This window comes from Cajanus cajan, chromosome 6, assembly GCF_000230855.2.
Source record: "Cajanus cajan strain Asha chromosome 6, NIPB_CcT2T_4, whole genome shotgun sequence".
Classification (NCBI taxonomy): domain Eukaryota; kingdom Viridiplantae; phylum Streptophyta; class Magnoliopsida; order Fabales; family Fabaceae; genus Cajanus; species Cajanus cajan.
In genome coordinates, this window is record NC_138522.1 from 22690732 (window position 1) to 22706131 (window position 15400).

General features: G+C 34.1%; 1 protein-coding gene across 1 annotated transcript; it reads left to right on the forward strand.

The window, feature by feature from the left end:
* The first annotated feature begins 9168 nt into the window (after positions 1–9168).
* On the forward strand, positions 9169–14663 carry LOC109793377 (uncharacterized). The gene is made up of 3 exons (XM_020352837.3): positions 9169–9360; positions 9471–9564; positions 13320–14663. The coding sequence occupies exons 2-3, from the start codon at positions 9478–9480 to the stop codon at positions 14298–14300; spliced, it is 1068 nt and encodes a 355-aa protein (XP_020208426.1). The 5' UTR covers positions 9169–9360; positions 9471–9477; the 3' UTR covers positions 14301–14663.
* The last annotated feature ends 737 nt before the right edge of the window (positions 14664–15400 follow it).

The following is a 15400-nucleotide window of genomic DNA, read 5'->3' on the forward strand; positions in this document are numbered from 1 at the left end:
TCAAAGGTCTAGCTGTAAGTGCCGAATATATCTGCTGCGGTTTTTGAAATTTTTAGCTAAGAAGAGGATCTTTTAGAATTTTATGTCTTCATAAGAGTTTTAACTTATTCTCTTAGCTTTCTTTTGAGATAGGTTTGAGATCATTTGGATGAGTATAACTCTCTAGGTATCATTTTCTTTGATCATTGTTGAAGGGATATGTATGGTGTCATGATATTTTTGAATCGTTAGACAATGCAAGGATAAAAATTGATTTTTGTCATGATTCTAAGATGTTAGGTGGATTGAGAGGTTGTTTAAGATTGTATGATGTTATGTGGTAAAGTTGATTCATGCTTTATGGTGTAAACGATGATTGATTCGTATATGCTTAGGATAGTATATATGAAGATTTTAAAGTAGGTATTCTAATATGATTTGATATGCATGTATGTATATATGAGGATAGATGACTTTATGGATCAATTAGTGGATGTTTGTGTATTAATGAGATTGATCTTAGGATGTGATATCACCATATTAAGAGTTAAGTGTGAAGATATATCCAAGATAAATTTAGGATAGATTATCTAAGTACGTATGATTTTTGACTGTATGAGATGAGTGTTCTAGGCCATGTAATTTTCTTGCGGAGGTATAACGTAGATCTATCTAAGATAGAAGTTGTGCTTAAGTGAGAGATACATGAGTCTATTAGCGAGGTTATGAGTTTCTTGGATTAGCTCATTGTTGTTGGATATTTATTGAGTAACTTTCTAAGATAGCATTACCTTTGAACATATTGAGTAAGAAGAGTGTTATTTTTGTGTGAGATAGTAAGTGTGATAGTAGTTTCCAAATTCTTAAGGAAAGATCGACTAGTGCGCTAGTGTGAGCATTGGCCGATCTTAGTAAGCCTTTTGTGATATATAGTTATGCTTCTAAAGATATGTTTGGGAGGAGTATTGTGACAAGAAGGAAAGGTAGTAGGTTATGATTTTAGGCAATTGAAAATTCATGAGAGGAATTTTCTTATCTATGACCTTGAGTTAGTAACTTTAATATTTATACTAAGATTTGGAGACATTATGTATATGATTCTAAGCTTGAAGTATTTTTTGATCATTAGAGCCTTAATTATCTGTTGACTGAGTAGTTAATTATGTGACTAAAGAGATAGTTTAATTTCTAGAGGACTAATATTTCAAACTTAGTTGTTAATTGAGTAAAGCTATTGTGGTGACCGATGTTTTGTGTAGGAAACCTTTATATTTATCTTCCCTTATGATTAGAGAGATGAATCCTTTTGGCTCAAATTAGAGATTTAAGTTTGCTTATAAGGTTACTCTTAGTAGTGTGAGACTAAGTATGACTTGAGTAACGAATGGATTGTTGAAGGAAATTGGAGAAGCACAATTTTGGTGACAAGATATGAGGCTATAGGATAAGGTGATGGATAAGAGTTTGACTTGGGTGTAGATGGAGTGGTGAAATTAGAGATCTGATATGTATACCTAGTGAACTTACGCTTAGGTGCTTAATCTTTAGAGATGATCATAGAAGTAAAACCAATGTTGTAGCAGATGCCTTGATTATGATAACCTCTGGTATATCGTTTATGATGATTTAAGGGTTGGATTTGATTGAAGAATTTAGAGACTTATGCTTTGTGTGTGAGATTATCCTTAGGAGCATTGAATTGATTATGTTGAAAGTGACTAGTGAATTAATGGATGAGATTAGAGAAGCCTAGGAGTTAGAGCCTTTCTTAGAGAACCAAGTGGAAAAGATTGGTAGGAGTGTAGATAATTTTTTTGAGTAGAATCGATGTTATTTTGAGGTGCAAGAACAAATTTGGGTGCTTAGTAACCTTCAATTAAGAAAGATGATTTTAGAGGAAGGACATTCATTTAGGAGCTACTGAGATGTATCGGGACCTTAAGAGGATGTATCAGAGTGGTGCAGCGGAAGCATGGTGGCCTAAGGTGAAGAGAGGAGTAGAGAAATTGTATGCTCGTGTTTAATATGCAAGAAGTCTTTTGGAATTTTGTAGCACTTAGACGTCCCATTTTGGAACTGTAATGGTGAGTGGATAGACCTTAATTGTAGGTTTGTCTGAGATACTTAAGAGATCGATTCTATTTGTGTTTTAGTGGATAGACTCGCCAAGTTTACTTGTTTTACCTTTAGATATCCTTTGGTGAAATTGATAGAGTTGTACATCAATAAGGTAGTGAGGTTGCATAAGGATTAGAAAGTAAGAAGAGAGAAGTCTACCATTACAAAAATTTCGGGGACGAAATTTCTTAAAGGAGGGGAGTATTGTAACACCCCAATTTTCAAAAAGGTTATTATTATTATTATTATTATTATTATTATTATTATTATTATTATTATTATTATTATTATTATTATTATTATTATTAGATGGTATTTGGTCATAATTATTTTAATAATTATAGAGGAATATTATTTTGTACGTTTTAAATAATTATTATTTTAGACAATTATTTTGTACGTATTAAATAAGTATTTTTATTAGCATTTTTAAATAAATATTTATATGTTTTAAGAGAAGGTTGATTTTATATGATATTTTGTTATTGAAATTATATTATTATATTTAGGGTCAGAAATATATTATTATTATAGAGAAAAAATATTTTATAATATACATGTATTTATTTTATTTAATTATTTTGAGGAAAATTAGAAGTGGGTTAGAAGAGAAGGAAAATGGGTTGGGTTGACCCAGTCCAATGGATTAATTTTAAGAAATGAGTCAGGTGGTGTTAACCCTATCTGCCTCATTTGCGTTCGGAAGGATTAGGGAAAAAAAGAGGAGAAACAAAGAGCTCTAAGGAAGAGTACTCAGGAACGATCTTAGATCACACCAAGACCATTCATCTTCTGCTCATCCAGGTACGGGGGAGATGGGTTTCTTCATATGTGAATATAGGGGTGTTCGGGTAGTGAGGGCAATCCCTAAGTCCCTCTAGGAACTCTATTTAAAATTCTGAACGATTATCTGTGCAATCGATGTTCTAAATTCTTAATTCATTTGGAAGAACTTATTTCTTGAATTGTCTTTGAATTCCACTGGGGCTTTCTTGTTAATTCTTTATCCTTAAATTTGATGACTTGAATTTTATGTGTTAAGAAGAGTTTAGATTTTTTTTTTGTAAAACCAATGGAAACCAATTTTTGAGGCTTGAGATGTGTATGGATTGATTTAGAACGTATGAAGAATATAAATGGAGTTAAACTGAACCAACGGGGTATAGAAGTAGTGAAAATTGGTAAAAACCTTGTTGAAACTCGTAAAACGCAGGTTTAATTTCACAGAGGGGAGTCTGGGCAGAGATTTGGGCGCTCAGCGCCAGTTTTGGGCGTCGGGCGTCGGGACCCCGACATACGTTTGTAATTTTGCGATATCTTTCTGTGTAGTTATCCAAATCGAGTGCCGTTTGTTTTTTTAAAAACTAGACATCTGGGGCTACCATTTAGTCACAAGAATCGTGTAAAAATATTAATATTTGATCAAGTTATGTGAGTTGCAATTTGAGCCTTCCAATCTGTGTGCGAACCACAACATCAATTTTTGTGAGCCCTGAATGGTAACCTAAACGACTTTATTAGGATTTATGTTCTTCATGAAAGTTGTAGATATTGATGTTAGGATTCTAATGGAGTTGGGATCACTTAGAAAGGATATGTATATCTCGAGTTATGGTTAAATTATTAACTGAATGTCATAGATATTGTGATGTGTGTGAAGAATTATGTGAAATTTGTGGTCTATGATGTTGATAACTTAATGATAGGTACCTAGCATGTGAGGATGATATTGCATGGATTGTTATTGACATGTGATGATGTTATATAATGGAGATGCATTAATTATGAGTTACGTGGGATGCATGAGTTGCATGAGACTTATGAGTTGCATGTGGTGCTTGAGAAGCCAGACGTGGCTATATTGCATTGGACCCTGGGCCCAGAGAGGGGTTGAGACAGGGGGGACCATGACGGGAGGCATTCCATGCGTGGGTCGTTGGGTGTTTAACTGCGCAGCTCACTGGCCACAGAGGGTTTAACGGTGGGTGGATTGCCTTTGCACGGGCCGTTGGGTGTTTAACCGTGCAACATACCGGCCCTGGGAGGGTGTGAGAACAGTATGCCCGCATTGGAAACAACTAAGGGAATAGACGAGGTACGCCCATTGTGCGGAGTGCCAAGTTGAGACTCTTAGGAGAGGAGATGTTCTATGAGCATATAGTGAGCATGTGTATGAAAGCTTGTATGATTAAAAAAAAATGATGTTTGGTAATTATATGAGATGTATTTGTTGTTTATAGTTAATGATGATATTTTGGTGCACGGGGTGGGGTGGGAATTGGGTAGCTCTATGTTCATATATGATGTTATCTATCTCTCACCGTCCTGTTTTTATGTGGTTTTCTTTTAGGTGAAGATGAAGGCACTCATAGTGTTGAGTTCTAAAGGGAAAGGGTTCTGCTCTGATAGGGTGTGACATTGGGGCATGAATTTAGGATGCTTTAGTTATGAATTGTTATTTGTCGTTTGAGGAGACTTATTTTTAGGAGTTTTATATTCACCTTATATTTGTAAATTCTGGATCCCTTTCATTTTTCTTTAGAGACCTTGATAATTTTCTTTTAAGAGTAAAACTTTATTATTATTATTATTATTATTATTTCTATTTATTTCAAGACTTGTGAACCTATGAGTTTTTATTAAAATATGTGGACCCTTCTTGATGTTATATTTATTGAATTATTCTTATTGTTGTTACTTATCTATTATGGGGTAGAAGGGTGTCACAGCTGAACCAGTATAAAAGACTTGTGCAATCTTCTTCTACCTTTATCTTTTACTTTGGGTAATTGCTTGATTGAATATTAAAGAAGATAATTCTTGATTAACTTATGTGTGTGAATATTGATGGTTTAATTTGAAATAGAGCATTACATTTGAACCTCACTATTTTGTAATCAAGAAAGCATATATCATTCATACATCCATAACAAGTCTTTAAAGGAGCTTCATTTGAAAATTCAGTCTTAGAAAAGTTTTAGTGAAATAATGATCCTACATACTCTGATAATTTTTTAAAAGGGTCATAGAATCCAATTCACCCCCCCCCCTCTTGGATTGTGCCATTCTTTTCTAACACTCAGGTCGCTGCTTTGACGTCCTGACTTTTGCCTAGGTTACTTGAGATGTGTTCCCTAGCGAACATTTTTCTTTTGATCTTTTCTTTTGCCTAGGTTACCTATTTTTACTTGTGGGTTTCCTAGCAGATCTTGCCCTAACTTTTGCGCAACCCCCTTAGTGGGTTTCCTGTCGGGCCTTCATTTTTTTTTTTGCAGCACTCGTGAGGTATGGTATGTCTTTATTTTACCAAACCCTAGTCATGTTTGGATTCATGTGATTACTTTGTTATCCTTTCCATGCTATTATCGAGTAACATCTTTGTTTCAAATACAACTTGTTTATTAAGGGTTAATGGATGAGGCCTAGAGTGAATATTTAAAAGGAGAAGAGAAATGAAAGAATGTTATGGCATTTAAAACAATACTTCCAATTTACACGTGCCCCTTTAGCAAAGCTCGAAGGCCCGGGCATGCCCCGAGTTTGTGATTCGTACACAGAGAGATTAACCGAGGTTGCCCCCTAGAGAGGCATGGTTGACGATTGGTTGAACTACATTAAGAACGCATTCCCACTTGCTTGAATGTGGGTGTTTAGACTCAAACCTTTATGGATTCTTGCTTTGTATAGGGAATACTCAAGCCGCCTTTCAGTTTTCAACTCGAGAATACATTGCTTATATATATATATATATATATATATATATATATATATATATATATATATCCCTGACTTTTGCATAGGATGTATCCTATCGGGATTTTGATTCCTTTACCCTAATTTTTGCCTAGGACGCCCTTTACGGGTTTTCGTTCTAGCGGGTTTTTGTCATGCAATGTCTTTATTCTTCAATTGGGTTTTTTTGTAATTCCCTAGAAGCAAGGATTCATTCATTTTTTATCATTCCTCCTATTCCAACAGTTATCATTTTCGCATGGGGAACTCTCAGCGTTTGAATCGTCAATTTGGGCATGTTATGCCCCCCAGTCTTCTTGCACAATTACTGGTTTTTAAGTGCTTCCAATTTGATGTATCAATTTTGCACTTGATTACTAGTGATCTCATTATTTGATTAACACACACAGGTTAGGTTTCCCTTTTTATTCTTTTTTATTATTTACAAGGAAGGCATGTTATCTATATGAAATGTAAAATAGGATGCAAAGACACTTGAGAATTTCAACAAATATAATTCTCATTGATTTTTGTTTAAAAAACATCTTTGCATACTATTATATGTGCCTTCCGTCTCTAATGGATGCATGCTATTGTACTATCCTACGAGATGCATGATATTTATTTTCTACCTAAATTTTGTCATTTTTTTTTATTTTACTAAAGGTTATGATGCATGATTTTTGCTACATATTATTTGTTTTTTTTTTAAATAAACTATCCTATAAGATGCTTTTAGGTTTGGGTATATAGAAGGGAGTTAAATTTTTTATCATATATTTTTTTATTAATACCTATTTGTTTATAATTCCTCTCTATTTGAAATGAACAAAAAGAGAACACAACAAATGCAACACACGTATGCTCAAAAAAATGTACACCCGCGAACAGTCATGTTTAAATCCTTGGTCTGTGGTCCCTGCAAGAAAAGTGCATTGTATAGGACAGTTCTAATCTCACTAGTCTTAAGGCCCCCAAGGTGCCCCCATTGTAGGGACCCAGTATCTCTGTCGCCTTCACCTGACAAACTCTAAGGTCTGTCGCAGTATTTTGGGCTAGAGTAACCGGTTATCACCTTGAGTGTGATTTCCGACAAGGCTCGCAGGCTCCAAGGCCAAACTTGGGCCGGTCGTACGTCAACCACTCCCTATGTTTATTACCCTCATGCCCCCGGGTGTAGGGGGAACTGTTGTGTGCAAAGGATTGTGTACAATTTTTATCTCAAAAAGTGCAGAATTTAAACAAGCAAATAGATATTAAATCCAAACAAATAAAGCAAATAAAGTAAAGGGGAAAAATATTAAAATTAATTTTTATTTTATTAACTTCATCAATTAAATGGGCCTGACCCTCTTTAAACGTCCCCAATGGAGTCGCCATCTGTCGCAACCCAAAAATTTCTGGTCTTGCAACCTATGGTTTATACATCCTTTTAAAGTCTCATCAATTAAGGAATGCCCGGACACCAGACTAATCCTTAATTAATGATTTTGAAAATAGGTTCATGGAGTCGCCACCAATGTTTTACTCAAAACATTGGAAAAAGAAAAGGTTTTTAAAGGTCCAATAATGGTCTTGATAACCAGAATTGGGTTCGGGGGTTGGTTACGTGTAGGGAAGGTATTAAGCACCCCTACAACACCCTTAATTGGTACTCTATGACGAAATTAACATTATAAACAATAATAATATAAATATTGAATCCCCTTTTATTGATAATATTTACATGCTTGAAATTTAAATTAAACAATTAACTTTAAAATATTTACATGATTTCTTTTATTATAATAATATTTATCAAAAATAAGAAATAAAAGAGAGAGAAGAAGATTGATTAAAATACCTCATAGCAAGCTTTGTTAGATCTTCCAATATGGAAATTGTAGGTGCTTTGTGGCAACCTTTCACACTACACAAATGCCTCACAATACTCAAGAAATACAATAGGAGAGAGAGAGAGAAAAATAGAGAAATTTTGAGCTCTAGAGAGTGCTGGACGAAATTTTCGGGGGTCCCCTGAACTGTGCCGGGATTTCTTATTTATAGGCATCAGACATGGGCCGGAACGACCCGTTCTGGATTCGGAACGACCCGTTCCGAATCCGAACGTTATGCAGCATTTTCGTACCCTACAACGGCCCGTTCTGAAATTAGAACGGCCCGTTCCGGGGAACCAGAACGGCCCGTTCTGAAGTGAGAACCGCCCGTTTCGGGGTACAAATATAGCCCCTTTGATTGGTTTGGAACGGCCCGTTACAACCTACATTTTCTAGGCCCTTTAGAAGCCTCGGAACGGCCTGTTTTGATTCGAGAACGGCCCGTTTCGGACTTGAGAACGACCCGTTTCGATTTTGGAACGGCCCGTCCAGGGCCACTAAAAAAGTTAATTTAGGCTTTTAGGCCCTCTGATGTCCCATCTTATTGTTTGTTTGCCCCCGGACGAAATTGGGTGTCTACAATTTGTTATTATCAAAATTAAGATGTTAGATATACATAAGCATCCTTAGTTCAACACATTATTCGTAATTGGATAATTATAAAGGTAGTTTATTAGACCGACAATGAATCATGTGAAATAATATAAGTGATATAGAAATGATTTATACCTCGTGCATAACAAGAGTTGTGTTGTGGGTCTCTCGATAAAGTGAGATATGCAATATATGTGATTTAAACAAATAGACAATTATACTAATAATCTTCTATATTTCATTAATAATCTATACCAATAATAATAAGATATCTCTTTTTTGTGTATATAAATTTTGGACAATTTTATCTTTATTACTTCTATATTACATCTCCATTTATCTTTTATAATTATTTAAAAGACTACTCAATCTCTCATATTAATAACCACTAGCTATTATTTAGTATTATTTAATTTTAATTTTATTTGTTTAGAAATAGATTGAGATAGAAATTATATTTTTTAATATTAATAATAAAAGAAATTATTCAATCTTATCTCCACATTTATTTGAATAATTTTAATCATTTAATTAAACTACTTAACAACCGATTTTTTTCCCGTTTCACTTTTTTTTTTGTTTAATTTTCTTTTTCTAATTTTTGTAAATTTATTTACACTTTTAAAAATAGCCCAAAAATTACATTTTACAATACAACTACTTAACACTTAATTCTTTTTAACGGCTGACTTTTATTTTATTTTAAAAAAAAATCAAGAGGTACGAAATGAACCAATAACATGTTGATAAGAGAATAAAAAATAAAAATAATAATAATAATAATAATAATAATAATAATAAAGAAAAGGGGACAGGTGGCAGGATGATAAAGCAGCGTGACGCAACTAACACACAAATGGAATCGACCTGAAGAGGTTCTCCACATTTTTATTTTTCTGGCGATTCTTCAACGTGTCCTAACTCCCAACCCTCTTCTTCTTAACTACTCTTCTCTTCTCGTCTCTTCATTCTCCTCCTCAAACACAAAACCAATCACTTCCATTCCCAATTTCACTCGAACACACCAAATAGAGAAACCCAGAACAATAACAAGAAAAAAGTTAGTTTTTTTTTAATTATTTAATTCCCTCTCTGTTTTCTCATATTCTTCGATATTTTTTTTATTCTAAAAACCAAATAATGGAAAATTTTTGGTGCTGAATTTCGCAGGTGAAAAATGGCAAGCTCAGTGGAGAAGGAGGGTGGTGCGGTGGAGGAGGTTTTCTCTTTGGAGCTACCTGCTCCACCTGGTTGGAAGAAGAAGGTTCGTCACTGTTTCTTCTCTTTTCTCCTTTCACTTTCTCACTCTTTCGCTTCCACTGTTTCGCTTCGTGACAGAATTCGCTGCTTAAGTTATCTTAATTGCTTGGTTTTGCGTCGCCCTTCTTGTGTTTCGCGTCCATGTGGGTCCCTTTTATTCTCGCGCTTTTCGTTCTCCGCTGCGTGTTCTGAGCCTCGTTCCCGATACGTAATTTAGGGCTTTTTGTGCATTTTGCTAGATTTCGTCTATTTGTGTCATGTTCATTGCGTGTGCTTCGAAATTCACGTGAAATTTATCCGTAAAAGTCATCTACCGGGCGAGTGTCAACTGTCAAGTGGCTTTTAGGGTTTTGTGGTCGCGTCCAATGTTTTTCTGTGTCCAGAATTGGCTTTTGAATTTTGATTGTTTCTATTGGGTCTCATGGAATATTTTCATTAATCACGAAGTTGGTAATGAATTGTGAGATTGTGCCGTTTTCTGTTCGGATGGGTTGTTTACTTGCACCTGAGATTTTTTTTTTTTTTTTTTTTTTTTTTTTGAATTTTCATGATTGGATTTAACCAAGATAACATTGTCGTCTGAATTATAATTAGGAGTGCTCAGTTTTTCAGGCTATATATGTAGGACTGACGCCATATATTGAATTTATTTTTTTGACTTACTTTGCTTTTGTATTTTTCTTAATCCAGTAATATGGGTTTATCATGGGATTTATATTTATTAGATTGTATATTTAACATGTATTCAATATTGAAATATCTTAACTTGAAATCAGGGATGCAGTTACAAGAAGTTAGAAATTTGATTTATTGTTATGTATTTATGACTGGTTTTGTGGCAACGTTCTATGTTATCATTTTAATAGGAGGCATGTGTGGACATACTACAAACGACATTTAGATATTTCTTCTTCTATATTTTGTTCTTGTTCTAGTGTGTGTTTATTGCATTCAATGTATTTTCTAGAAGGATGGTTCGTGTTGTTTGTGTCCCCCCCCCCCTCTCCCGGAAACATTCAATGTGTACCAATTGGCAGGAAAATTGCTTTTTTTTTATAATAATAGATGAATCTGTAGAATAGAATTTCAGAAACTCAGAGGAGTGTGGTTCTTAATGTTATGTTTTTATGATTTTCACTAGCTCTATTATACTGAGCTGATCATCTGATTTTTTTTCTAGCATAGATCTCACATGGAATAACAGGGCATCAAATAATTCAGCAGGTCATACACTTCCTGGTGTTGACTTTAGTTGTTTTGAATACATTGCATGACTGATTATGCTGGAAATATTTGTGAAGCTGTGTTACTCTAGATCTGCTCTTTTATTAAGTTGGTGTCCACATAGTAATAGATGAATCCAAGCTTGTGAATGACACTCTTTTTATATTTTCCAATATATCTTTTACTGATTATCATTCTTCTGAGAGTATGTCTTGTTTTATTTATCAGAACCTTTTCCTAGCCCCCCCCCCCCCCCCCCCCCCTCTTTTTTTTTTCTCAAAAGAGGTGGAAAAAACAAAATGTAAAGTGACACAAAATATCATGAATCATTTACTGTCTTGGATGCAACAGAATTTTTCATTCATAATTTATGACTGCAAGATGTTACGCAAGTCCTATGACAGTGAGTCAATTATCTGGTTTCCTTTATGGAACTAATATTGAAAAATTTACTGGGCATCCAATCATTCAACATGCCATTTTTTGACTCTGATAGTCTGATATTTTAATGCTTCATGCCATAAATGAATTAGTTAGATTAAATTTTTTAGGGTTGCTGTATGCCACATTGATATTGTGATGTTTCTTACATTATCATAAAATCATGTATTGCCATACTGATAGTCGACATCGTCATTTTAAAATCATGTAATTTTTTAGACTTGGGATTTCTATCTCTTGAACAAGTTGTATTAGACTAAAGCAAATAAATAGTCGACATCATCATTTTAAATGGAAAAATATTTAACTCATATTTATGCAATTTTTTACTGTAAAATGATGATATGCTGATTATTTATTGACATATAACTTGTAGATTGTTTTCAAGAACTTCTCGTATCTCTACAGCCTCATCCATTACATCATCTTACAATATGTGCCATTACTATATGTAATAATAATCTATATTCTATATCTATAACAATCAACTTTTAGTGTACACATTTCTTGACCCATTTTGCCCTTCCAGCTGTGCTGTAACTGCACTGACACAGTCTCCTTTCTTGAAGCACTGTAACTGTACACTCCAATTTCAGTTTCATGTTTGAAGTAGTGGTATGTTATAAATTAATTATTCTCATTCTTCTCATCATACCCAAAAAAAAAAAATGTGGACAGAGTGCATGTCTTTATGCTAATATATATATAGGAATCTAGTGGACAAGTGATCAAGCTCCTCAAAGTTCAAGTTCTGTACAATAACCCTATTTGGAAAACACTTGCCCCTGAACAATGAATTTCAATCTTTGAACTGTGTAAATTTAGAGGGGATATATGTATATGCTTTGTAAATGTAAATTTGCAGAAGATCAGTGTATTATTATCTTGAAAAATTATGGGACTGCATGCTGTTGACATTATTAGTTACTGCAATTCAAGATTATCAAATAATTTGTAACTTCATATGGAGTCTGGGTGTACATTATTTAATTATTTTTTGTTTCTTGTTCATGGTGCAAGCCTTGGATATCTTCATATCTTAGTCTTTTGCATGCTTTTTTGCATTGTTATGTTAGTCCTTCTGGAAAATAAGGGTATAGGGAAGAATAGGGATTTAGGTTGTAATTGCAACAACTTTGCATACATGACAAGGATGGTAGGAGGGAAGGGAAAATGTTAGAAGCAAATGACAAGAGGGAGGGAAGGGTAGGGGTGAGGACATCCAATCATTGAGTTTAGGAGCCTTTGGGTCAGCAGGTTTTTGCAGACCCTTAAAATTTTGCAGTGTTCTATTCTATCTTTTGTTTTTTGTTTTTTTAGTGGCTTTGATGTCCCAAATTGGGGTCTATCCCTATATATCGATGGTAAAATACTTAGTTCCTATCATACACCATTCGATGGGTATTAACCTTTTACAAGTATTGCCTGAATGAAAGATTAAAGAGGTAAAGAAAAGCCTTCAACTTGACAAGGTTAATTTAGTTCCATCATTCCATGCATGTCTTTTCCTGGAGTTCAATAGTAAAAACTGCTAGTTTTAAAGAGCCAATGATGCTTAACTAGGAACCTTTTTAGTGTTCATGGATAAATGACTCTAACCCAGTAAAGGCAAGATATTGCTTTTATCAGTTTATGATGTGGAAATAAAGTGATAAAAGAGATGATGGGTGGAAATTGGCATATAATATACAACTTAAGTCGCATTTCTATGAAATTTAGTTTAATCACTTATTCTTTCCTTTTTTTTATTTATATATAATTGGCTGAGACTGAACATTAAATCAAGAATTAGATCAAGCTCTGGTAAAACCATGGAAATCTCTACAATGTGGTTGGCATATCCTTTAAATATAATAAAAATAAAAAATAGTCGAGCAATAAACAATAATTTTTCAAGGGATTTGCTCTTCATATCTTATATGTTGCTATAACTTTCTATTTGCAAGATCTTCATACGCAAATATTAGAGAGAGCTTTATTCGTAATGCTTTAAGAAGTCAACAACTCAACCAAAATTTTGTATGTTATGGTTCTTTTCTTGCATGCTTTTTGTTATAAGACTATTGACAAATCATATACTGTTTTTCATTGCAGTTCGTCCCAAAGAAAGCTGGTACCCCAAAGAAAAATGAGATTGTGTTCACTGCACCAACAGGAGAGGAGATCAATAACAGGAAGCAGCTGGAACAATATTTGAAAGCACACCCTGGAGGTCCAGCTGTATCAGAATTTGATTGGGGCACTGGTGAGACCCCAAGAAGATCTGCAAGAATCAGTGAGAAGGCAAAGGCAGCTCCTCCAACAGAAAGTGAGCCCCCAAAGAAACGTAGAAGATCATCAGTTTCAAGAAAGGAAACTTCTCGGGAAGAGAAAGAGGAGACAAAGGAAGCAGAAATGCAAGAAACTGATGATACTAAGGATGATAAAAATATAGAGGAAAAGAATGTTGTAAAGGAAAATCAAGATGACAAGAGTGTGGAGGATACTGATATCAACAAATCCACTCATTCTGGAGAAGCTAAAGTAGAAGAAAATGTCGAGGTACCTATTGATGAGGAAAAATCCAATGCTGTTGATGCAGAGCTAAATGCATTGAAAGATAAAGTTGATGACAAAGGAGCTGAGGGTTCTGAAGTTTCTCTGAGAAAAGATACATCCACTCCTTCTGGAGAAGCTAAAGTAGCAGAAGATGTCAAGGTACCTATTGATGAGGAAAAATCCAATGCTGCTGATGGAAAGCCAAATCAATTGAAAGATAAAGTTGATGACAAAGTTGCTGAGGGTTCTGAAGTTTCTCTGAGAAAAGACGAAGAAAAGATTGGGCAACCACAGGAAGAGTCAAAAGAATATCGTGGATCTGGGGAGCCAGAGAAATCGGAAACATGCACTACAGCTGACAAAACGGTTGAAGTGGAAGGAGTGAATAAAGAAGAACACATCAAAAGTACTCGAGAGTTTGAAGGAGTTGAGGGAATAGAAGGAACAAAAGTGAATAGTGAAGAACATCACAAGCTTGATGAGATAAATAAGAAGACTGAAGCAGAGTTGACCGAAAATGGCAATCATGGGAGCTGAACTGGTGAGGTCAAAGCTTGGAGCAGAGAATAGATTAATAAGCTCTTGGCATCTGTCCTCTCATTCTGACCCCTTTAGATCTGTTTAAAGATGACTGTAGTTTTTGTTATTGTTATTTATCTGATTGTTTATTGAAACAACTATATACAATTATAGAGCTTAGCCCTATAATGTACCATGCATGGGTGTATTTGGACAGAAGTGTAGCTTCTAGTTGTTGTTGTAACATTATGTTGTAAGATATGTTATATGGACCTGTAATCATATGTACGGTAGCTTCCTAAGCTATTATCGTGGATATGTCTGGTCAAGTAATTTGGTCCAGGCAGAAGAACAGTGCATATGGAAGTCATCTTTTTCATAGATTTGGATTATGTTTCACTTTTAAGCCACGTGATAATGATTAATTATGAAATACACAAACAACTATAACTGTACATGATTGTTAGAAATCTATCCAGGTACAGGCGGGGTTCATTCACTAGTTATGTTGCTGAAAGTCGTGTGACTGTTATTAGTAGTGTTTACAAGTTGATTTGATTTAAATTTAGAGTGAAATAAAGTTTATATCGGTCAAATTTAATTTTAGTTTACTGTAAACCAAATGAACTGATTAAAATTGGATTTATATGGTTTGAATCATTGAATTAGGCTATTTTTTCCCCATATTATTTATTATCTGAAGTTTTTAATTTAATATTACCACAGACTAATTTTTTAATCTTCAATGATCTTAGACAGGTAAATAAATCCAACTATTAATATTATTTTTAATTTATATATAACTGTTTTTCACAATTATAATTTCATAATCTCGTTAATTTTACCAAAAATATCATTAAGTTAAATACAAAATAAATGAAAACACAAACAAAGAAAAGGTCCAAATATTTGAGTTTAAAACATACATGTAAAAGTTAAAAAGAAATGGTTGATCAAATGGCTGGATTGAGAAAGATAAATTTTGAGAACTTAAAGGACTACAGTTAATTTGGTTGATATATCAAGTAATGAATTTACTAAACCAATTTTAATAGGTCGTTTGAATTAGATTTGGTTTGGTTTGTAAACATTGTCTTTTCCTGTATTCTTGGAAAGAA

Excerpts from the sequence above, each read along its gene's own strand:
- LOC109793377 (XM_020352837.3), top strand. The coding sequence starts at position 9,478 with ATGGCAAGCTCAGTGGAGAAGGAGGGTGGTGCGGTGGAGGAGGTTTTC. Across the intron at positions 9,565-13,319 it reads CACCTGGTTGGAAGAAGAAG|TTCGTCCCAAAGAAAGCTGG; the intron begins GTTCGTCACTGT and ends TTTTCATTGCAG.